The sequence below is a fragment of the Python bivittatus genome, unplaced genomic scaffold (genome assembly GCF_059951505.1).
Source record: "Python bivittatus isolate LINGU-HERP-01145 unplaced genomic scaffold, Pbiv_v1 ctg000980_np1212, whole genome shotgun sequence".
NCBI classification, from domain to species: Eukaryota; Metazoa; Chordata; class Lepidosauria; order Squamata; family Pythonidae; genus Python; species Python bivittatus.
In genome coordinates this window covers 6909528-6934956 of record NW_028277125.1, presented here as the reverse complement: position 1 = coordinate 6934956, position 25429 = coordinate 6909528, and the positions used below count along the sequence as shown (strand labels likewise).

The window sequence follows — 25429 nt, the reverse complement described above, 5'->3', positions numbered from 1 at the left end:
GAGGGTGGGAAAAAGCAGGTCTCACTCTCTGGTTCTAGGAAGCAGCTTTGAACTGAATCCATGCCGGTGAAACCTGATCTGGAGGAGAAAGTCCGTGATCGCCCACTCACAGATGCTGCAGAATTGCAGTGTGGAACCAGGATCCAGCAGGGGCAGGAGGGGAGGACACAGCTTCAGCCACAATGGCACCCCTTTGAGGTTGAAAGCAGCCGCCGCAGTGGCGAAGCAGGATTTTCAAGCAGAGGCAGAGGCAGCATTTGCTCCAGTAAGAACCACCATGTGTCCCATGATAGCTAAATAGGAGCTAAGCAAGTGCACAGGTGAACCTGGCCTGCATCTGTCTGAAAGCGTGAACCCACGCTGAGTCAACCCAGCGGCCAAATTGACCCAAGCCAACGTGGGTCAGTTTATTTAGCAGCACTTGATACGTGCTCACCTTTGTGGTTCATGGCTGAGGTGGCTGTGCAAAGCAGGCCACTTAAGTTTTAGCAAACCATGGTTAGACTAGTGGCTTATTGAATGGTGGAATGCAGCCAGCATTTGTCCTGGTTAGACCTGAGTTCCAGCATCAAAGAATAAGCATTTCTGCCATAGAAACACCTCTTGTCCGAAAGGTCATTCCATGCCAGTAATTCTTCTTCTTGCAGCTCCACCATCCATCAAACCCCTGGAGGTCTCTTGCTGCCTCAACAAACACCCCCATGCCCAGAACCCCCTTCCAGACGCATCTGAATTGTGTAATTTCTCCCATCCCATTCTTTTTCTCCAGACCAACTTTTTCAAAAAAGCCCTCAGGGGTTACTCCAGCCCTCAGCCCAAACGTGGAAAGTAAAGACAGGGTGGAAATACTTTAATAAATAAAACATCCAGCACTATCAATGCATTTTAACAACTGTCAAGGACAGAACTGTGAAAACATCAGCAGCAACAAAATAACTGGTAATGACCGAAATCGTAATAAATTACAAGAAAATAAAGATTCAAGGCAGACGTTTCTTGTCTTTTTGTGGAAGGATTTCAAATTCATCAATTAGCTCATCTGCTCTCTTCTGCAAAATGGAACACAAGAATTACATGGATCTGTGCCCCAACTAAGATACCACCTTTTCTGCTACCCTGCAAAGCATCCCAAAGAAAAGAAAAGGAAAAAAAAAATCTACGTTCTGCCGGGTTCATATCAAAAAAAACATCCTGATGGAAAGAAGAGACCAGAACAACTCCTCTGTCTCTAAGGTGGACAATGCCGTCACCAGCTTCTCCTGATGTTCTTGGAGTCTGGAAGTTGAAAGCCAAAGTTGTCCCCCTGACATGGCCAGAGGGCTGGTAGCCCTTTCACCCAGCTTGTGTGAGCTTCTCCACGCCTCCGAGGTCACGGCATCAGCTCCTCATGAATTGGATTCCCCCTGGGATGTTCCTGGAGAAAAGCGTTCGCTTGGAGTCTCCACCAGGTACCTGTAGGACAGCCCCACCATAATCTGTAGGGAAAAGAAGAATAGGGATCACACCGGGGAGGTGTAGCAAGGGAGAGATTTAGCTACAGAAAGACGGAAGGAGAGCAGATCCGAATTTGTCTCCAGTAACGATTTATCTCACTAGAGCCGGGACCAGAGGGCATGGGCACCGCTCACGACTGGTCCCCATCGGCCAGACTGGCTGGGGCTGGAAGAGGCTGTCATCTAGCAAGATCTAGGCAGTGTTCTCACAATGCACTTAGCCAAATCAGATGAAGCCATCACAGCTGCGTTTGCCCCTGGAGTTTCTTGAGTGAAAGGTGTCTATGAGGGTCATCGGTGGTTAAGATACACAAGTTAGGACACAGCTGCCAGGTGAAAGATCATTTTGGCAGCCATTCTCTGCCTTCCCTTGGGCACACCGATCCAGTCAGTTCAAAGAGAAACAAGTCTGGGAGATGGAATTTAGGAGGCCCTGCTCTGGAAGTGGCCAGCTCAACTCCAGCTCTAGGATAAGTCACAAGGAACATCTGTGGTGGACTGGGCTAAGGGTAAGTAATGGGGCATTCTCTAATACCCTCCCCGCTAGTTGACCACCATGCTTGCTGCACCTTCTGGGAGCTGTAATGCAAAAAAATAAAAAATGGGAAGAGCCCACGGTTTAGACCTGGGGTGGAAATCCACCATGCATGGAAATAGGGGTGCACTCTCTAGTTTTGCCCATTGATTATGCCTTGCAATCCACATTCCAGTCTGTCAGCATTGTGAGGTAGTCCAGACAAGAAGCACACCCAAGAGTACTAGCTATGATTTTACTGTAAAGTTACATTAAAAGAATCTTGTAAGTCTGAAAGTACATCTCTCCCCACTGGCCTTTACAGTCCAAGAAACTAGGGAGGGTCCCTTCTGAGACATTTGCCACGCCCCCATTCCTTCTGCGGGCTCAGCTGCCTCTTATCTGGCTGTTGCCTGGTCTGCAGCTCTTCCTCCTGTCTCCCAAGGTCATTCCCATATATCATTACATGGTACCACTATCAGGGCTCTGTAGCACTTTGGATTTGAAGACAGAAAGGTGCTCAGGAGTTTCAGGGGAAACTCAGGTAGCACTTGTCTGCAACTCCTTAGAAGATCTGCATCTTTCCCTTGGATTGCATGGCTACCCCATTTGAAATAAACAGAGGTACTCTATGCGTGTCCATACACACTCCAAAGCACCTTTTTGCCTTTGCCTCTTAAGCATTGCCTAGTCCCAACGATTATCTGTAAATAGCTTTTTAAATTGTAGTATGATCGTGAACATATTTGCCTGTATCCTGTATTTCTCAGATTTCACTTCCCTATTTTTTTTCCACAGCTGCTTCTCAAGACTTGGGGAAACCCAGAAAGATCCCCTTCTCAGAACACAGAAGCTTACAGGCACAAGAAATCTGGGACCTTGGAGTTTCACTTCAACATAGGAAGTTATGGCTGGAGAAAGAGGAAGAAAACTGGCCTTTGCACACTCACCATCAATAGACTCAGGAGGCCCATCATCACACCTAGCATGATGTACAGATTATCCGTCAACCCTCCAGCCCACAAAGGCCCAAGGATGGTGGCAATTCCCCCGACAGAGCGACGGAGCCCCTGGCTGAACCCTGCCAAAGAAGAAAGGATGAGGGAGAAATCAGTCCTGTTATATTTATTTTATTTATTTTTATTTTATTTATTTAATTTGTCCCCGCCCATCTCCCCACAATGGGGGACTCTGGGCAGCTTACAACACGCTAAAAACATAAATACAATTAAAAGTTATAAAAACCAAGCATTAAAAAATAAAAAAGCTAAAAAATCCAAGAGGCCGATGGGGGCCACACCAGGCTGCTAAGGGGCCAGCCAACCCCATTTCTGATATCCTCCCTCCCCGTCCCAGGCCAGATGGCAGAGCCAGGTCTTCAAATCCCTCTGAAAGGCCTGGAGTGAGGGGGCCTGTCTCACCTCCGGGGGCAAGATGTTCCAGAGGGCGGGGGCCACAGCAGAGAAGGCCCACCTTCTGGATCCCACTAAACGAAGTTCTTTTACCACGGGGATCCGAAGCATGCCCTCTCTGTGAGATCGGGTGGGACGGGTTGAGATCATGGGGGCGAGGCGGTCCTTCAGGTAGCCTGGCCCCATGCCATGTAGGGCTTTAAAGGTGATAACCAACACCTTGAATTGGACCCGGAAGCAAACTAAGCATATTAAGACTCTTACACCAATCTGGAGGCTGTCTGCAACTGGACTTTTCATGAAAGCACCAGCAAGTGTCATCCATTACTTCTTCATCCATGAAACATCTTCCACTGAAACCCTACCTTACAACAGTGTAGCCTAAAGTTAGCATAGAGCAGTGTTTCTCAACCTTGGCAACTTTAAGATAGGTGGACTTCAACTCCCAGAATTCCCCAGCCAGAATTGAAGTCCACCCATCTTAAAGTTGCCAAGTTTGAAAAACACTAACCTAGAGCCTTCCTCCCCTATCTGTTGCCCTCCAAGGAGATTGGATGCCAGTTTCTACAATTCCCAAGCAGGGTTGACATCCAACCCGTTTGGAAGGAGGCCAGTGATATAGAAAGTGAGCCTAAAATGCTCCACTGCATGGGTGTGTTCCATGCAAGGTTGGCCCTCCTTGAAAAAAAATGAGGAAGGTTGCCTTAAAAGAGCTCAGCAGGAAGAAAGTAGTGGGCAGGTGGGAAAATACAGCTTCCTTGATCAAGAATGAACATTTCTGGTAGCCTAGCTAACATTGTTTGGCCCATCAAGGAAGCAGTAATTCTGGCTCTGTCAAATGGCCACATGTCCTTAGAGAGAACAGCTAGCCATTTATTTGAAAGCTATCTAGTCCAGTTTATCGCTGCTGATGCAATAAACCGAACCACAGCAGCAGTGAATGGACCACAGCATGAGTGAATCACTGGGCCCAAGAGATAAGAAGACCCGCTAGGGCAGGGTTTCTCAACCTTGGCAACTTTAAGATGGGTGGACTTCAACTCCCAGAATTCCCCAGCCAGCCATGTCAGAATCTATCCAGAGATGCCTGTTGCATTCCTATTTAAATTACGGTAGCAGTTCTAAGCTTTCCTCTGTAGGGATCAGTGAATTGCCCTAGGCAATTTTTACACATTCGGCATGGCGTATTGTTTCTCCCTCCTCCATTTATTTATTTATTTGCATCAAGGATGGTGCCATTTCAAAATACAAGTCAGGGAAATCTTAGGACTGAACAGTTCCCATAAATATTACCTACATGTTAAGGGGATGATCTCTTCCTGAAGTGGTCAATTTGGACACAGTCCTTACCAGCTTTTCTTTCCAGGTGGGTTGGGCTGTAGGTGCCCATAATCCTCAGCCAAACCTTGGGAAAACGTGGCTTATGCCATTTCAGACTGCAGTCACAAGCTGATAGAAGTTTTAAAAGAAATCCCGTTGCAGTACAAGCAGAAGGATTCTCCAGTAGTTGGGGGAAAAAATTAAACTGAGAATAGAATTCTGCATGATTCATTGCTGCAACAACAGCAAAAGGATCTTCTCTGAATAATCCAAAACAATCTGAGTTGGCTAGTTGCTTATTTCTGTGTTTTGAACATTTTTTTTGTTTCTTTCCGTGCACGGATAATTGCACCCACCTCCCACTGATCTTCAGCTTTAATAAGAGCTACAATTTGGAACTCAATGGGTTGTTTTTGATCGAAACCTTCCTACATCTTCAAGTCCACTGTACTATGAGCAAGCCTACTTACTCACTTCCCACAGCGCTTGCAAAACCAGCCCTACCATTTCTGTTCAGCTACACGGTTAGATGGAGGGCAGGCCAGAAATATCTGCCTTGGAAGTGATTTTGCAGAACTGTGTTTCGCTGCGAGAGCATTAAATCTGGCAAGGAAACATTACCAAAAGCTCAGCTCTTCAAACAGAAGTTCAGGAGGGCACCGCCTGGCAGTAATATGATCTGGGTAGATACTACCAGGTCAGAAAAAGAAGCCGGGCACAGGGAAACTGAAATCAAATTGGAAACAAGACACTTTGTCCTGCAATAGCCACTCCAGGAGAGGAATTCTATTTTTTTAAAGAATACATATAAGACTAGGTTTGCATATAAAACTGAACCATATCGTACCAGGTAGGTTCACACAACATGCTAAAACTAAATAAATCAAACGATGTCTTGGTGCAATGTGGGAATCGTGTTGCTATCTTTTGACTGGTAAGGCTAGGAGTCTCCATCTAAAAGCACTCAAGAATCCTTTCAAGGAGGGGAATGGAATAATATGAGTGTAAACTAAAACTGTGCTGAGATGTGCCTTGCCATTTCTCAGAAGTTTTCTTTTCCTGTGAAAGAGGTATCTGTTTTTCTGCCTTATCTTTTGGGATACAGGAAAGTGTCAACTGAACTTCTCTTGGTGGTGACTGAATTGATCGCTGGCTGCCTGACTTTCCCATCATCAAGAACCCCATAGAAAGAGTTCCTTTCCAAGGCCTTTCCTTGGGATATAATAAAAGCATGGGAATTGCAGACCTCTGGAGAGAGAGTATTGCACCCTGAAAGACAGGATGATCACACACACCCCTTGGCCACATTGCAAGTCTAAGAATATCACCCCCCACCCAAGAGAGCTTCACTCACGTTCTCTTGTCCTCTGAAAGAAATTTTCAGTTGTCAGATTGAATGAGAATCGGTAGGGATAAAAAACACAATTGGTTTCAAGGGATGATATGAAAAATATAAGGCTACGCCATTAAAAAAATAAAGCTTCGAACAATAATTTCAAGAGAGAGACACAAAAATGTATCCCCAGTGGCCGTGTTTGCACAATACACTGGAGCTGGTTGGGGAATATAATCCCATTTTATACATTCACATAATATACTGAACCATAAACAAATGGAATGGCCTGAGTTCACACACCTTATCAAACCCACAAAACATCTAAAAAGATTAGCCCTAAATAAAGTTAGCACGTTGTCTGAATACAGCTGTTCGGATCTTAAAATGATCTGGTTCAGTGGGCTGTGTCAATGGGTGTAATGGTAAGGTGGGAATGACCCTGGGAGACAGGAAGAAGAGCTGCAGGCTAGACAACTGTCATGCAAAAGGTGTCTTAGCCCCCAGAAGGAAAAGAGGCACGGGAAGCATCTCAGAAGGGACCCTCCCTAGTTTTCTGGAGAGAAAAAGGAAAGGAGGGGAGAAATGCTTTCAGACTTGCAAAACTGATGTCACCCTTTCAAGGTAGTCCAGCCAAGAAGCACCAACCATGAGTTCTAACACTACTTTTATTGTAAGGTTACAGCAGTGTTTCTCAACCTTGGCAACTTTAAGGTATGTGGACTTCAACTCCCAGAATTCCCCAGCCAGCATGAAAGAAGCACAGTGTTGCTGCCAAATGCTCTTCCTTTATAGGAGAGGCACCACCACTAAAGTCTCTAGCTTTAGTACATACCTAATGCATTTCCTCAACAGATGGAATGCAAGAAGTGTCTCCTGCACGGATGTGAATGCAAGGGAACACCCTTCACCCTGAGATCCGGCCAGCCCCTACGCCCCTACCCTTCCGGAAAGCTTTAATAACCTGTTTTTCCCACAACCATTGGGACAGTGTGAGGCTGGAGCCCAGAAAAGTTCCTTGGGGTTGTGTGGGGCTGTGTTGTGGCTGGGAGCACCGGAAGTTTCTGTGTTGTTGTTTTACTGTTTTTTATTGTTTTAATGTTGTTTGGGAGTCTCCTGGGCTTATGTTGCATAAGATGGGTGGCTATACAATTTTTAAAATGTATTTATTTTTTAAAATAAATAAAAGAAGGAAAGATGGCCCTTTTTCTGAGATTCAGTGGGAGAGCAGATACTTCATATACATTTGCTCTGCACATCTTCAAGTTTTGTGTGTGTGTGTGTGCGTGCGTGTACATGCAAGCGTGCTTTCAAGTCAGTCTTGACTCCTGGCAACTGCCTGGACTAGTCTCTGCAGTTTTCTTGGCAAGATTTTTCAGAAGTGGCTTCCCATTGCCTCCTTCCTAGGGCTGAGAGAGAGTGACTGGCCCAAGGTCACCCAGCTGGCTTGGTGCCTAAGGCAGGGCTAGAACCTACAGTTTCCCACTTTCTAGACTGGTGCCTTAACCACTACACCAAACTGGCTCTCACAACTGCAAGTTGGCTCTGTATATACAAATTCTAGAAAGCAGCAACTGGTCAAGATATTCAAACTCACCCCAATTTCAGTCCAACACTTTATATTACAGATGTACAAAATGTTTGAACACGGGCCACCTCAAGTTCAGAACACCCTGCTCTGAGTGTGAAAGAGGCTATTTTAATCATTTGGGAAGTCTGTTTTGAGTTTGAAAGACCTCCAAAATGACAAAAACAGCCTAAAATAAGGCAGACACGTTTCAAACAATTGCTTGACATTCCCAATGGAGCATTTCAAACTCAACAAGCGCTTGAGTTCAAAACATTTTGAGCCCTGCAATTCTATAGTCTATTCTGGCTTTGTGGCAACAAAACACTCCAAGAAACGGATCAAGGCAACTTTCCGAAATCTGGAGCCAGGTTGGGAATAGCAATCCCAACATTTCCCAGAGGAATGGCAGATTGGGGAAAGCTGGAATCAGGAGCAGGGTAGGTTTACCTTGTGTTCTCTCAGCTGTGACCTTAGAAAAGAGCGACACTTGGGAAACAGCGACAAAGGGCAGACCCAAGACCTGCAAGAAGACCCCTACTACCAGCTCCATGAGGAGGACAGCAATGGTACCTGTGTGGGGGACAGAGACATGCAAAACAAGGTATGAAGAAAGATCATAGCAGTCTTCCCCAGAATAATTATACCTGGCTTAAAACCAGCTTCCTCAACTGGACACCTCCAACTTGGCCATCCGGGGAAAGCTAAGCTAGATCACTGGTAGCCCAGGATCTGCTCCTGGTCCTCATCATGATCCATGCAAATATATGGAGAGGAGAAAAGGATAAGCAAACCTTCCAAAGCCTATTTGGGCTAAAGGTGGATTACAGATGTGAAAACATTCCAGGTCCCTTCCCTTGGCCCAGCAAGATCTGACCATCACCCAGTTTATACCACCTGCCGAATTCCTCTACTGCAGGACAAGGATTTTATGAGAGCTGCTCTTGTTGAAGAGATTATAAAACATGAGGTGGCTGCATCCAAGATGGAAGAAGTAAATCACCAGCCAGTAGTGAGATGTGATGCAGCTGTTAGAGGTATAAACGTTATCTTGGGAGATATTAACAGGAAGATAGAGTAATCGAGAACTGAGAAATTGTCTATTCTGCCCTGATCAAACCTTTTGTGGAATTCTGGATCAGGTTCTGGGCACCACAATTCAAAAGAACAGTAATAAATTGGAGCACGTTCAGAGGAGGGCTACAAAGACAGTGAGTGGTCTGGAAACCAAGCCCCACAGAGAATAGTTAAAGAATCTGGGTATGTTTACCCACTAGGAGAGGCAACTCCACAGAGATATGATAGCAGTCTTCAAATATTTGAAAGGTGGTCACAGAGACAAAAGAGTGGACTTATTTTTTATTGCCCCAGAGGGCAAGGCTAGAACAGTGGGTTAAAATTACAAGGAAGGAGGTTCAGGCTAGACATCAGGAGAAACCTCCTAATGGTATGAGCTATTAAGCAGAAAGGCTGCCTCATGACATAGCAAGTTTTCCTCTAGAGGCTTCAAGCAGACTCTGGACAGCCATCTGTCAGAGATGTTAGAGGATCCTACAATGAACAGAGGGTTGGACTACAAGACTTCAACCAGTCCTTATAACTCTATGTCTCTATGAAATCAGTAGGTCAGGAATGGAGGAGATGGAGTAAAGACACCTTCATGCTGTTCTCCAGTAGTCCAACATCAGTACCTTGGGGGTGGGTCAGGAACAGCAGGCACCAGATACAGGCTATGTTGCAGATGACCAGACCTAGGAGCAAGATGATCCGATCCGATAGCCGAACACTGAGGAAGCGCACCAGGAAGAAGCCACCAATGACCTGAAAAAGAAGAGGCACACTGACAGGGTAATCTGGTGTTTCTCAACCTTGGCAACTTTAAGATGGGTGGACTTCAACTCCCAGAATTCTGGCTGGGGAATTCTGGGAGTTGAAGTCCACCCATCTTAAAGTTGCCAAAGCTGAGAAACTCTGGTGTAATCAGACCATCTAGGTGCAATGACTCTCACTGCATGCTTCCAGATTATTAATCAAAGAGATCAAGAATTACTCCGGAATCTTTCTGCATTCAAAAGGAGGGGCCTGCCTCTGAATGGGGATCCTTCCCCACTAAACAAGAACCAAAGAAGGAAAACCATGGCAGAGTCATGCCCTCTGTGGTCTCACCATGACTAGGTCAACCCCCCCCCCAAATAAAGAATAGCACCCTCATAATAATAGATCATAATCTGCTCCAGAAAGCAGGGCTATAGCTTATGCTAAACTGGCATCTCTAATTGCTTAGGGGTTTTGCATGTATGACACAGCTTGTCATGAAAACCCACGAGTTTAATTTATGTTTCAATGTATTAAGCAAACCCAGAAAAATTAGATTAATTCAGTAACCAGCTTAACTATATCATGTGAAATCATGAGATGGATACTGATATGTAAATGGTGACCATGGCCTTCACTGTGACTCACAGAACCATCAATTGTCATCTTTTAGAAGACTCCCTTTTATCCCTAGAGTACGAGCAACAATGAGAGAGAGAGTGAGAGAGTGAGAGAGAGAGAGATCCTAAAAAGATCACTATTTATACTACACACTCACAACCCCATTTTCTCAAAATGTTTGCCAGGTTTTCACCATATTTAAAAACCTGCCAAACCTGTTTACCAGAGGCGAGGCAGAGCAAAATGAGCGTCACATGTAAACTATATTTAAAATGTCTCTCACAAATCATTTTCAGTTCTTAACAACTGCTGTCTATCATCAGCCAAGATCAGATGTTAAGAGGGAGAGGTAAACGGAAGGATGACGCATTGCTTTGGATTTGATATGGAAGAAGCGCATCAGAAGACGTGGCAGCAGAGACTCAGCTCCTGTCTGCATGTAACAGAATGTGGGAAAGACCTTGGGAGGTGGGGCGAAGAGACGCTGCCAAGGAAATGGTCAGATAAGAGACAGCACAGCCCGCAGATGGACAGTGGGCAGGGCAAGAAGCTCAGAAGACACTTTCCCCAGGTTCTCGGGCTGTAAAGGAGACTGGGGGAGAAAGGTACTTTCAGACTTGCAACATTCCGTTACTTGAGCTTTACAATAAAGTGGAATGAGCTCATCTGGTTGTGATCCCTACCTGGTTTACCTGGCGAGGCCGACACCGCACCTTGTTAAAGTGGCACAGTGAGAAAATCTCCTATAACACACACACTGCTCAGTTACACCATAGTGGCTGTGTCACCACTTTCACCCTTACCTCCACACCACACAGGAAATACATGATGCTGTTCTCCAGTTCTCCAAAACCGAAATATCTCTGTGTAATTGGCGTCACCATGGTCTAAAGAGAAAAATCAATCCAAGTACTGGTCTGTTCAAACACCACAAGCAGCAACTTTCAGAACACTAAACTCCTGGTCTCAATTCTCAACATTTCAACACTGTTTCTTCCAACTGAGGATGGGGGATGTTGGTCTAGTGGGCCCCAAGATAGAGAAGGATGGTCTATGTGAGTCACACACGTGACACCCATAAAAATAGGACAGGCTTCGATCACACAGTCACAACCACCATCGCGACTTTTTTTGAAACAAGCCCCACCCCTACTCCTAGACATCCCTGGGTCTTATTGTTTTAAAAGGGGATTTTATCACTGAAAGTTGTGGGTGGCTTTGAAGCATGAGAGGGAAAGATTCCCTGGGTTCACGCAACAAGCTAGGCTAGGTTAAAATGGGATTGGATCGTTTGTGGTGGTTCAGTGTGCTGTGAGAAGTAGCTACTGTCTTCACAGGGTGGGTTGAACTGGGCCATCACATTAAGCTAGAATTGGCTGGGTGACTTTGGGCCAATTGCTCTCAGTCCAACCCACCTCACAGAGTTACTGTTGTGGGGAAAAAAGGAGAAGGGATGGATTGGAAAGACCGGAAAGAAGATTCTAGATCATCTAGTCAGTGTTTTTCAAGCTTGGCAACTTTAAGATGTGTGGACTTCAACTCCCAGAATTCCCCAGCCAGCATGCTGCCAAGTTGCCAAGCTTGAAAAAACACTGATCTAGTCCAACCCCCTGTTCAATGCAGGAATACTTAAATCCATGTTCTGTGAACACAGAAATTATGTTTTAGTCAACATAGCTATAGGACTTAGTGTGTTGGGTGAAGCCAGCCAAGGTATCTAGCTGGGCCCCTCACAGTTCCCCTAGCTTGCTCCCCTTCCTTCTGGAAGACAATCCCATTTGTGGCCATGCTCTCTTGCATGGACCCTCCAGATTTAAGCAAGAGGGAACAGCGCTAACTTTCCACATTCCTGCTTCGGGAATGTGGCGTTGGAAGCAAAGGAAGGAAAGTACAAGCAGAAAAGCTCAAGTTAGTCTTCCAACTTTCTGCTTTAGATCTCCCAAATGAGCCCAGGGACGACGTCCACAACAAGGCCTACCTCCAGCGCCGTTTGATTGAAGAGAGTAATGAACTGGGCGGTGAGAAGAACCACCACTTCCTCCCGCAAGTATTCTGAAATGAAAACACAACCACCATCAGGTCTGGAAGAGCCTCACTGAGGCTGAGGAGGCAGGAGGTCCCTTTTACTCTGGGGAAAAAGAAATGAAGGGTTAATCTTAAAGCTGTCCCTCTTGGTCTTTCTTTGAGAGCTCCTCTTGAAAAGATCCAAGGTTCTCTCTGGCTGGATTCACACAACCCTCTGAGCCAGCCTAGCTAAAGACCTTGTATAAACTTTGTGAAATTGTTCTAAAATTTAGTGTCATGTGCAAACTCAGCTCACCTGGTTAGTTTATAGTTCAATTTATTATGTGGATGCCAAATAGGTTGATTCAGTAATTAAAGACATTGTAAGAGGAAAGCCATGTTAGCAAAAAACCAGGAATCTGGTAGTGCCTTTTCCACCTAAAAAATTTTAATAATAGGCATAAGCTTTCTTGAACTACAGCTTATGCCTTTTAATAAAATTTGTTAGTTGGAAAACATACTTCCAGACTCCTACTGACTTTCAGTAATTACATTGCTTTACGTGCTAAGCTTCATTACTGTAGTTTTAATCTTGGTTAGCTATACTATTTATGTTTTTGTATTTTACTGAATCCAACTTGTCTGGTTCAATATATTAATATGAAAACAGAAAATGGGTAATTCAGTAACCAGATCACGCTATTGGAATGAACCAGCCTCTATCTAAAATCTAATCCTGCCCCACCTGGACATTTGAAAGTATTTTTTTATGCGATGCTAAGTGTTAGAATTATTCTGTATTTAAGGCAGAGATAGAGCAAATTTCAGGTCTCCTTAGTTCTTTGGTCTGTGCCTTTGTACAGGGTAAGATTTGGGTGATTATGTTATCTACAGGTATCTGCAAGAGGCCATCATGGTTGGGTGGGTGGAAGGAAGGACCGACTCTAAGGCAGTGTTCCTCAACCTTTGCAACTTTAAGATATGTGGACTTGAACTCCACATGGCTGGCTGGGGAATTCTGGGAGTTGAAGTCCACATATCTTAAAGTTGCAAAGGTTGAGGAACACTGCTCTAAGGAATACTGGAGGTGTCACTAATGACACAGGGAATGCACAGGACTAAAATGTATGCCCTTTTTGGTGGGCTAGTGGTTGATTTAAGGAATAATATGGATGCCTTATCCTTTATCCTCAAAATGAGACAAATCAGCCCAATTGTGCAGGTGGGAATTTTCAGAAACTTTCTAGAATAGGTGGCTTACATCTCTGCAAGGCTTATGGATCCATTTTGCCTTTTAAACATTTAAAAACAAAAACAGGTCAAAATTCCCCCCCTCCTACTCTTGGGGTTACAAAAAGGGATCAGAGGCAGCCCACAGCCTGGGCATCTAGGACATCACTAGTGCCTGCCATAAATGAGGGTCATCTCACCTCTCATGGAGCTAAAATGATGAAAGGGGTTCTTCTCTTCTTCAGCTGATTCTTCATCTGCCAAGTGTCCATTGGGCACATATCGGCATTCGTCACCGAGGGAAGATTGGGGAGGTCCCACGGGGGTGCTGCCATAGCAGTTTCCTTCTGTGGCTTCTTCTTGGCCAGCCTCATGCCATATAAGTGGCTTCTCCTCCTCTTCCAAGACATCCCGCTGCACCGTTGGGACAGTCCTTGCAGCGTGAGTCGGTGGCTGTATGTCATAGTACATTGTCATCACAATAATCTGAAGCAGAATCCACACCAGGCACATGAAGAGCTGTGGACAGGAGTCAGAGCAGAGGACAGAGGAATGAAAAGACGCTCAGCACTTTTGCATAGCACAGAATTGAGTGCAGGGAATGAAAGGAAGCCCATGAATAACCAGAGGTCTTTTTATTCCATTTCATCAAAGTAAACAAGGTATCTCTTGCTGAAATTTTAAGACCGCACTGAAGCAGCATTCAGCATTTAAGACATTCAGCAGCAGCATTTGATAGCAGAAACCCCACAAAAGACATTAAGTAACTATTTGATGAATCTCCATGAACCCAAGGGGTCTTGTTTCTGAGTAGATTTGCACAGAATTATGATAGGAATCTAAAATCTTGCTTTTAAAAAAGGCTTTTAAAGCGCATCTTTTTAAACAGGTTTTTAATGTTGACCACTTAAAATTTGGATTTGAATTCATTTTTAACATTCTTGTTTTAACTGTTTTTATGGTTTTAAGTCTAAACAATGACAACATGGGGGGGGAGTGTGAGAAGAAATGTTCTTGAAAGAATGTGAACTTCTCAGGAGCAGAAGATAGTCTTATTGTCCCTCTATACTGATGAGGTGGTCAGGGGGTTGGGGAACATTCTGTCTTTCATTGTACAATCGTCTCTCCAGTGGTCTGTTAGCTCCCTGGCTTCCCACCCTTCCACTCAACCCCAAGGAAAGACATCAAGAGTTATCTCTCCCCATAGGCTTTTCAGCAGCGATGCTAAGGTCCTTCTTAAGAAAGTGCCCTGCCCTAGCAAAATTGGGAGAGAATTTTTTTTTCCTCTGAGGAAGGTGAAGTTGCCCACTCAATTTGTCTGCCCCAAGCATCGATGGAGGATTTAAAAAATGTTGGATTACACCGTGCTTCAAAAAAAATTCCTGTTACTTACCCCAGGGGATGTAAACTTATTGACCACAAAGGGTCCCAGATGGAAGTTGCAGAGGCGCAGGAAAAGGTTACAGGCTGGCCCTGGAAACAAATAGGACAGATCAAGTATATGAAGAAGGCACATTGTTTACCTGCCAGGACATTACAGGTACAAAAGTTAACTAGTCCTAGAATTATAACTTTGGAAAAGGGCATAGGCCCATCAACTCCAACAAAATTATATTTATTTGGAGATGCACTAAAAGCCATGTTCCCACTGGAACCTGGCAACATCTATTTCCTGCTGTGTCCTCATGAGGTTGTCCTCATTGTCCCCAATCCAGGAGGCAGACAAAATTAACTCTGTCTTATTTCTGCCAGCATTAAAACATTTTCCTCCCTACTCCAACACTGCCTAAGAACAGCCCACAGATGTGTAAACTCTGTTAGCCTTTGTCAACCATTACCATGAAGCAAAGTCAGGGAACTGCAGGACAGAGGTGATCAAGACAGGAACTGGCAATGGGGACAGTGAATTTCATGTTTGCATCATTTTCTACTGACTTACAGATGGGTGAACACCATAACTCAGCTATGACAAAAGACCCTAAGCCACAAAAAATTATCTAGGAAGACCGGGAAACTTAGGTTACTCCTGATGATGCTAATACTATTAGTGCTGATGGCTGCAACTGCTAGGGGTTTACTCAACCCCTGGGCAGCCACAGGTTCCTCAACTTGCCCTAGAACTTCCAAGCAATTTAGAATATATAAATAATGAATTCTAGTGGCTACTTATGCTGCTCTCTTCAAAATAAAAAAAAAGGGGCTTTTATTGAAAGAGCAGCAGCTACACACATAGGCTTGTTCAAAAACTGTTCTGATGTTCCAGTATTAGAAGTTTATCTTCTAAAACTGGCTTTCTTCATGCCAATTTTAATTTCATCTACAGACTCCCTCGACAGAGTAATCCAGTGCTGGCAAAGGGCCTACATTACTGATCTTCTACATTTTTCTTTGTTTTTCTCCTCCCAGAAGTCCTCCTAGATAATGTAAAGAAGGCCAGTGACAAAACACTGCAGTGCAAACCTCCAACGTAGGCCCAGAATTTCAGTTCTTGGGGGGTTCTGTCAAAAGGGGAGTCCTTACCAATAAGTAGCCCAACTTGGCGGCATGCCATGACAGCCGCGAAGACCGTGGACCTCTCCTGGGTAGTGGTAGAACGGGTGAGATAGCCAAAGATGGAGGCACCTGCTCCAGTTCCCACCCCTGTAGATGAGGTCCAGAAAAGTCCATTAGAAAATGAAGGAATGACAAATTAAACACACCCTCTCTTGTCCACCCATCCAAAGCGTGCTAGCCAATAACCCTTCCCTGTTTGACACCTTTGGGATTTGTCCAGCTAATCTTTGGATGGTTGGACAAGACATTCTCTTACTATCCATCTCCCTTTGTTAAATTTAGGATGAGAGTAACTAGGCCAAGGGTACCAGTGGAACCTCGGTTTACGAACTTAATTCGTTCTGTGACTCTGGTCGCACCCCGAATTGGTCGTACCCCGAAGCAAATTTCCCCATAAGGTTCAATGTAATTACCGTTAATCCGTTCTGGCGTGGAAGACAGGGAGGCGGCTATTGCTTGGAGGGAGAGTCCCCCTCCCTACGACCACATGTCAGGGGCGGAAAATGGCTGCGGACCCCGTGTCAAGGGCGGAAAAATGGCCGCAGACCACGTGTCAAGGGCGGAAAAATGGCCACGGACCACGTGTCAGGGGCGGAAAAATGGCCGCGGACCACATGTCAGGGGTGGAAAATGGCCACGGACCATGTGTCAGGGGCGGAAAAATGGCTGCAGACCATGTGTCAGGGGCGGAAAATGGCCGCAGACCACGTGTCGGGGCAGAAAAATGGCCGCGGACCGTGTCACAGGAGGGGAAATGGCCGCGTATCCTGCTCGTACCCCGAGGCGGAGTTCGCAAACCGAGGTAAATTTTTGCGGCCAGAGCTGGTCGTAACCCGAAAAGTTCGTTAACAGAGGCGTTCGTAATCCGAGGTTCCACTGTACATGTCAAATATTACAAATCCAGCCAAAAAGATAAAAGCCACAAGTCCAAAATATAATCGATGTACTCTTGCAATACTCTTAACTTAATTACTACTCTCAGCCATTTTTCTGAAATTTGTAGAGTACATGGAAGTAAAGACTAACTGAATGACCTAGCTTGGCCCAACAGGCTAAGATGCAAAACAAGGTTAGAATAGCGCATTAGTGTTTTTCCTAGGCCTTTTACCTAAGAGATTAAGTATGTTGTGTGGAAAAGGGGGAAGAGAAGAGAAGTGAAAGGCAGACAGATTTGCAGAAATGAAGGAAAAAGTGAAGAAAATTCTCTTATTTATACCTCTAGCTCAATTGAGTTGGGTTGAGTTGAGTTAGACTCAGAAAGGTGGTCCTCTCCAGCCCTTACCTGCTACTAGTCGGCTACTGAGAAGCATCCATTTGGAGCCACCAACAAAGTACATGAAGTTTCCTGAAACCAAGGATAATGATAAGAAAGACTAGAACCAAGGAGGCTTGGTGGAGCTCAGCCACACATCACAGGACCAGAGCCCAGCTGGAAGGGGGCTATCCATGGCACCACATAGGTTTGTGGGCACCCAGTGCTAAATCGTCCATGGACAGCATGATGGTGGGTGAGGTTTTGTGCATAGCAGAACAGCTCCCTCACTGTGATCAGAGGAAAAAATGGGTTATAGGAAAGATGATGCCAAGGCTCCTAAACCTGGAAGGAGTGACTATCTCACTATTGGAATAAATTTCCTGAGGGTAAGATCTGTACAACAGTGGAACAATCTACCTATGGAGATTGTGGGTTCTCCACTTCTGGGGGCTTCCAAGAAGAGATGGACAGCCACCTCTCATGGATGGTTTCGCTGGTTTTCCTGCACATTGCAGAAGGATGGACTAGATGATCCTTGCAACTCTACAGTTCTATGGTTCTGTGATTAGATGTCTGGTCAGAAAGGAGAGCGCCTGTATCTGTACCTGAAAGATATATGCGTGGAGAAGTGGTTCCATGGATTACCTTCTCATACAGAACGTGTTCAACAAATTTGTATCATGAATATTACACAAAATAAACATAACACTTGGTTTTTCCAGCTCCTTTTTTCAGAGTCCCTGAAATCTTCTCAGTCCTGCCACTATCGGTGGGAGAGTAGGGGAAATGATGCAGGCAGGTGAAAGTAAGGCAGGTTTAACACAGCTATTTCGCTAATCCCTCTACTTCCCAACTTGCAAAAAAAGGCAGAAAGGAGGCTGAAATATCCATCACTATCTTCTTTCCTGAGAGAAGGTCATCACAACTATGCTTTGACCACAATCAGGGAGGCTGGCCATAAAAAATTTCCCACCCCATGCAGGAAATGGACAAGTTCTTCCTATGTTGATGATGAGGAATCCGACAAGAACACTGGGATTAAAAAAAACAACTTTATGCCCAACCCTTAGGTGGTTGTCATGCTATGAATTCTTTTCCTACTGTTTTCATCATGGCTTGACTTCTATAAATGTGTTTTGATGGTGAACCACTTTCAAAAATGGTATGAAAATGCAATATACTTGTAAGTTCAAAGGCAATAAATAACTTAAGCAAGTAGACACAAATGCTGAATCTTTTCCCTTCCTCACCTCTCATCCATTCTTAATCGCCAGATCGGAACTGTTCTTTACAGAAATGCAGCTGGCTAAAGCAAAGGGCCTACTATCTTCATCTCAGTTTCTAAGCTATACCCACATTTTTCACATCACTTTCATGAAAAAAATTCCCTACTTGCATCTACCTTGTTGCAAACATGTGCCGGCAACCACTTAATTAACTTAACTATGTTAACTTAATTAACATAATGCCACTGGAATTTCTCAACCTTGATAGCTTTAACACAGGTGGACTTCAACTCCCAGAATTCCCCAGCCAGCATAGCTGGCTGAGGAATTCTGGGAGTTGAAGTCCACACGTCTTAAAGTCACCACGGTTGAGAAACCCTGCTCTACAGTGTTCCCGTGACGTTGTCTTCATCTTGTCCCCAGCCCACGAGTGAGATAGTCTTAAGCCATCCCCAGCTGCTCAAGTCATATTTTTATTTCTTTGATTTTTAGATGCCACTATCTTACATCTCTTGGTGGTTTACAGAAGTAAAACACCCCACAATACAACCATGTCAGTAAAATAGGAAAACTATTTAAAATATATATATATAGTTGATTTAAATTTAAAATTAGATCCTGACAACAATTTGCCATTCCAATGGCACTATGTTAACTAACTGATATTTCAAAAGCCCTCCAGAAAAGCTTCATTTTGACCAGCTTTTGGAAAGCCATCAAGGTTGGAGCAAGCTGAATTTTCTCAAAAAGGCTCGTCTACAAATCCGGGAATATTTCACCCTCTTTTTCCAACATGGTCCAAAGACAGCCACAACGTGGGACATTTGTTAGGCTCCATCAGGTTGGAGGAAAAATGTCGAACTGCAGTGACTCTGAAGAGAAGGAACAGCAATGGGCAGAGCAGCATTCGTGTCATCATTTCTGTCAGCACCAGGATGGGTGGAGAGCACTTCGACTCACCTGAAGGGCAGAAGACGGCCAGTCATCTTGACAGTGGGACCTGTTCCAAGCTTCCCCCTTCCCCAGGGGGCTCGCTTACCTGCTATCTGAAACAAGTTGGCAAAGAGGATGCTACCCTTGGTGCGACGGGTACGATCTGACCAATATCCAAAGAAAGGACCTGTGATTAAGCCAGCAAAGCTAAACGCGGAGAGGGCCAATCCCAAGAAGTATGGTTCAGCATTAAGCTTTTGCAGATAAGCCCAAACGGTTGGCAGGATCACCGCTACGGAGGAAGACAAGGGAAGGAAGAGAGACAAACACAAGAGCAAAAGTTACAAGAAGCATCCATTGGAAAATGCCATCCACGAGCCAAGGATATTTAGGGCCTTCTCCAAACTTGGTGGCTTTTCATCCTCTTTTCTCCTGCAACAGAAGCCACACTTGTACCTAGTCAGATATAACCTTCAACGAAGGCTAACAGCAGACACCCACGGTGCATATGTTTCTATTGTTTTGCCCCAGCCGTTTCCTTTCTCATTTTGAAATGCCTGGCTTCCTTTTCTGGCTGGATGGCAAGTTCAGCTTTGCCAAACTCAAGTTTCAGATTCCAAAACCTTTGATCTGAGCTATATAGCTGCTGCGGTCTAGCCACTTTTCTTAATTACCTTGTAAGGAAGCCAGTGACTGGGTTACTCCTTTGAAGCTACATTGGCTGGGTTTATACAAAATGCTCAGCCAAAACCAGAAACAACGAACCCACATTACGGCTGAGTGCCAAAATCTTAAGCAGTGTCTTATCTTGTTTGCTTTCCCTAGAAAAACTTCATTTCTACTGCCAGTAACGTCTTAGGGAAACCACAACTAAGGGAGGGGGGGAGCTAGAAACAAAACTGAGGGTTTTATACATCTCCCTGAGAAGTATTTTTATTTGGTATGTGCTTATAACTAAGTCCAGTACAAGACATATTCTCCCCACAAAGACCACCCTGTGGGCTAGGTTGGATTGAGAAAGTATGACTGGCCCATTGTCACCCAACAAGCTTCTATGACTGAGAGAGGACTAGAACCCAGGTCTCCGTGCACCCTCACTACGACATCATGCTGGCTCTTGTGTAGAGGGGGAGGGACTGGCCCAAAGTCCTCCAGGAGCTTCCATGCCTGAAAGTGACTTGAACCTAGGTTCTCCAATCCTAGTCCAGCACCTTCACCCAGTACACCATCATGGCTCTTGGGCTGAGAAAGAGGGACTGGCCCAGAGTTACCCAGTGTTAACCCTTTGAGGTAGTCCAGACAAGAAGCACAACCATAAGTCCTAACTCTATCTTTATTGTAAGGTTGCATTAGCAGAATCTTGCAAGACTGAAAGTATTTCTCCCCTCCTTTCTTTTTACTCTCCAGAGAACTAGGGAGGGTTCCTTCTGAAACTGTAATGGAAGGCGAGGAGGATACTGGAATGGAGGATCAAGGTTATCAGGAGGGAGGGGGAGCATTCCTGGAGAGGTTTCAGAGCAAGCACTTCCTCAGCCTCAGCAGGACCGTGAGAAGGTGAAGAAGCTGAGACTGGCCCCTCCCTAGAGTCTCACGGGGTATAGCCACTAGTTGCTTTAGCATAAGTTTAGTCTGGTGAGACTCTGTCCATTAGGTGCAAGCTAATAAAGGAACTATATTGGACTGGACTGCCTTGTTGTCATTCTTGGGCTGGGCCTGACAGAAACATTCCCCATGCCTCCTCTCCTTTTGTGGGCTGAGAAATTTTTTATATGCTGGTTGTCCAGTCTGCGGGTTTTCCTCCTGTCACCCAAGGTCATTCCCACATACCATTACACCCAGGGAGCTTTCATGGCTGAGGGGAAACTAGAATGTGGTTCTACTCTCTCCTAGCCCAACTTCACACTACTCTGATTAACTCATTAATGGTCATTTGAATCCAGAACTGTCAAGGCCCAAGACCATATCTCTGATCCTTCTCCTTTCTGATCCTGCAGTTTACTTCTATCAAGAGCTCAGGAAGAAACATGTAATGATTTGCTACTACAGAGTGCCTTGTCCCTGCAAATTCTGAACCATTAATGAAGTGTCAAGAAGTTTCATCGGAGTAGGATTAGTTTGCTCCCAAGGTCTTCCAACCTTCTAGAAACAATCTGAGCTGGTACAGCAGTTGACAAACCCAATGCACACCTTCCATGGTTACATACACAATTATTTACTCTTCACAAGGCTGATTTCCAAGTATGAGGTTGCAAAGACCTTAACCCTAGGCCTGCAGATTCCTGGGAGGAATGCAGGTTGATCGGCTTGACAACTGGATTACATCTTCACAAACCAGTTTTCTTCATAACGCCCTTACCCTGATGGTTTAATTCATACATTTCCAGGTTTGCACAATCAATTGCATTGATGCCTTCTGAAAACAGAAGCTTGGCTAAGAACAATGCAATTTTGGTTCCAAATACAGGTTTTCAGAATCAAGGAAGGATCAGGCAAAACTCCAAATTATTCTGATGTAGATACATGGTTTAAACAGGGCACCCAAAAGATTGATCAGACTGGTATTGTTCCTGATTGTTTGTCTTCTAGGGGTGTGACGTTGGGGTTTAGTACAGTAAAACATGGACAGCACCCCAGCAGAAGTCAAACAATTGGGATCAATACCAATAACAAAGATTACGGAATAACTTAGTACAGGAATTAATGACAAAAAGCAAAGTTCTATGCTTTTCTTTCCCTGAACTTTGGAATAAACTATGACACGTTTCAGCTCCTGATATATTTTAGCAGTTTATCTTTAAGTCAATACAGAATAGCTTTTTCTACTGTGAGACTGCAATCAAATATGTTATAGGGTAGACTTCAAAAGATTCCCATCTCTCAAAGATGTTGCCCTGTAGTGGTACCGATCTGGAAACTGTGGTTCATACATATTTTAGTGCACTGTAATTTTTAGAAGAGTTTTCAGCAGGATATAATCTGGCCTTGGAAGGAAACAGAGGATGAGGCAACCAGCAGCAAGGTGGGTGGACTGAATTATATAGTCGCAATGGGTACACCTTTGGAAGAGCTGAAGGACCAGGTGGACAGATCCTTCTGGAAAAAATCTATCTATGTGGTTTAAGGGTAGATACCAACTGGATGGCATGTAATCAATCAATCAATCAATCAATCATCTGGCCTATTTTAAAATCAAGGTCAGGAAGACAGACTTCTGAGTATGCTAAAATTCTACTCACAGAAAAAAATCTTAAAGCTATAGCGGTGACAGCCAAATGTTTAACTATGGCTATAAGAACAAAACTAATACACTGAGATTTTAAATGTTTGATGTAATAGCTATTGAGTTTTTTATCTGCTAAGCTGTTTTATCTTATGCCACAGCTTTTGATTATGTCTGTACCATAGTGGTATCCAGATCATCATAATAAACATTGCATACAATCTACTGAAGAGTAAAAAAAAAAAAGACAAAGGTGGGTTAGCTAAGCCTTGACCAAATTTACCAAGGAAAATATTTACCAAGGTTAGCATACTGTGTGCATCTAGCTACTGGATGTTAGACTGACCCATGGACATCCCAGTTTTGAGGAACAACCAAATATTTAAATGATCAGCTTTTCAAAGCATTTTATGCTGAGTTTTTCCCTTCGCCCTGCCCACACTGACATCTGGGAGACATAAATCCTGATCTGAAAGTTCTGGGTACTATCTACAAATTCCTGGCCAAGTCTTCATGTGCATTTCTACTCATCTAACCAAGTGACTGATTAGGAATCTCAGTTTAGGTCTACTTGTTAAGAACTCCTGGCCTGCTCTCTTCCTTCCTTCCTGAAAGATGAGTCACCAACTCAATCTACAAAATATCCATACGGGTACTCTGGACCTAGACTAAAAAGAACACCCACGTGGTCTGAATGATAAGACTTTCAGGAATTCAAGGACCCCAAAAGATGGACTCTAACAAAGAACGATATCATGACTTAAGCAAATACGTTTCCCTAAAGGAAAAGCGGGTATTGATTGCGAGGCAGTTAGAGAAATGTAGACTTTGGTCTTAATCATCTTAAGAGCTTCCCTCTTATCTGCTACAAAAGGTAGCGCGTCAATTTAACTGAACTGAGAGGCTAGCCTGCTCATTCCATGGAGCAGGACTACAGAGGCTTAGCCTACAATCCTAATTTTGCTGCTGAAATTAAACGAACAGGCTTTTTAACTCAACAGGGTAGTGGGTGGTGATGGAATACAGCTCAAGTTCCTATGAAGCACTCCATGGGACTTCTGCTTTCACCCAACATTACATTTTTCCAGTCTGCTGCCCTCCTGATAGGGTGACTTACAGTTTTGATCATCCCTAGACAAAGGAAACAGAAGATCTGATTCACACATGGCATTAAGCCATAACATGGCTTGTTGGGTGAACCTGCCATTGTGATTAGGAAGTTATATTATTACCAGAAAGCATCATCATTATTATTATTATTATTACTCAGAGAATAATGTAGTACAAAGAATGAACAAACCAATTCTTTTGACTGGTGTTCTTTGGAAATTCAAGGTCCATCCAGCAAGTTAGGAATAATCCCAGTAACATCTTAAGAGATAACATGTGCCCAGCAAGCTGAGTTTTTTTGTAAATCCACAGTTAATAGAGCCATAATCTTTCATTCTTGTAAAAATTTGTCTAAATTGTTGTTATTCTGCCTAATACTCCAACAACTATAGGGATGAATTTTGCAAGATCACTTCTATAATTTGTCCATATTGATCATTGGATCCCAATATTTTATCATTCCTTCCAGTTCTTTTTCCCTGAGTCTGCGATCTCTGGGTGTTGCCGTATCTACAGAAATGATTATTTTCAATTGTTACATGTGGCGTGCTGATGGCACTCAGTTTGTACGCAAAAATCCCCTAATATTTAACAGCACCATTTTCAACACATGATGATACGTTAAGCCGTAACATGGTTCATTGGATTATGCGACTCCAGCCACTGTGATCTGCAAACCATATAATTGCCAGAGGGCTGCATCATTATTATCATATTGCTCTAAAAATCCTAAGAGGATATTTTCCAGCAATGCAGATTTGCTCGAGTGACCAGAGCCAAACGTTTTCAGCTCTTTGGATATTTGGGGAGAGTTTGATGGTTTTAAGATCCAGAATGGATCCATTAAGACTCCAAGGTATTTTTACCCTTAATTTAGCAACAACAGCACCATCTCAGGACATTCCTTGGCCATAAATGAGGACTCTCAGGTTGCCCATCCTGGCCTTACTGCATTGTATAAACCTAGCCAGTGGTGGCTTGTTGACCAACCTATGGCTTAGTACAATGCCATATCTTTTATTAGTGTAACCATGTGCCCAGGCCTACACAGAACAGTCCTGGGCTCTGTTTGAAAGGCTACTCAACACATCTGGTGTAAAGACAAAGAAATGTCATCTGAAATCCATGGCAACATTTCTTCATTTATAGCTCCTGTGCAAAACAACTACAGGACAGGACAGACTGTCAGTCTAAGAACAAGGCTGGTTCTTAGTGGTTGTCAGTGTCCTGCTAGAGAGCATTTAATGCCTCTGCACATTAACTGAAGAATGCAGTCTGCTTTCCTGCCTGGAGATCACCAGGAATACACGATACCACATATTGTGCTTCACCAAGGACCATTCAATATTTGCAGTTCTACATCCAATAATGTGTGCAAGTCATTTGTCTCCTCCCCTGGAGATTCTAAGCTAGGCTCTGCTTTGCCCCTTGGATCTGATTCAGAGCTTCCCCCCTCTCCACCCCAAAAGGAACAGAGCATTCTCCAGTGGGTGACCTGAAGGAGCCTCAAATGCATAAACGTTCTTCTTAACCTGAAAGTTGGATCATCTAGCTAATTCCCAAGTGTCGGGAATTCCAGGAGACTATATCCGGACAGCATCAGTTTTGGGAAAGGTGGGTTGTCCCAACACATTTAACCAATGCATTTATGAAGTTTACCCATTTTCTGGATGTGCACGACGCACGGAAGTGTAAATAAACCAAATGAGGTTGCAGAAGGTAACTGAATGGGCTCGGTCATTATCTTGTCGTGATTAAGCATGCCATACCAACATAGCTAATGGATTAAAGGCTGAACTTAAAAGAGGCGTTCTACTGATACA

At 44.2% G+C, this 25429-nt stretch overlaps 1 protein-coding gene across 4 annotated transcripts in view; it reads right to left on the bottom strand.

The window, feature by feature from the left end:
- Window positions 1–840: 840 nt before the first annotated feature.
- Window positions 841–25429, bottom strand: part of LOC103062741 (major facilitator superfamily domain-containing protein 8-like) — a 29745-nt gene continuing 5156 nt past the window's right edge. The window contains exons 1-13 of one of the 4 annotated variants that reach the window (XM_088131911.1): window positions 19383–19521; window positions 19123–19303; window positions 17535–17722; window positions 17145–17207; window positions 15830–15949; window positions 14703–14782; window positions 13510–13828; window positions 12054–12127; window positions 10879–10962; window positions 9331–9460; window positions 8090–8212; window positions 2958–3088; window positions 841–1475 (exon numbers count right to left, since the gene is read on the bottom strand). In XM_088131911.1, the coding sequence (XP_087988037.1) occupies window positions 1386–1475; window positions 2958–3088; window positions 8090–8212; window positions 9331–9460; window positions 10879–10962; window positions 12054–12127; window positions 13510–13828; window positions 14703–14782; window positions 15830–15949; window positions 17145–17199 (1206 nt within the window). In that variant the 5' untranslated portion in view covers window positions 17200–17207; window positions 17535–17722; window positions 19123–19303; window positions 19383–19521 and the 3' untranslated portion in view covers window positions 841–1385. Of the gene's footprint in view, window positions 1476–2957; window positions 3089–8089; window positions 8213–9330; window positions 9461–10878; window positions 10963–12053; window positions 12128–13509; window positions 13829–14702; window positions 14783–15829; window positions 15950–17144; window positions 17208–17534; window positions 17723–19122; window positions 19304–19382; window positions 19569–25429 lie in introns of those variants that run through there. The other 3 variants (XM_088131910.1, XM_088131913.1, XM_088131909.1) reach the window with 3 other exon arrangements.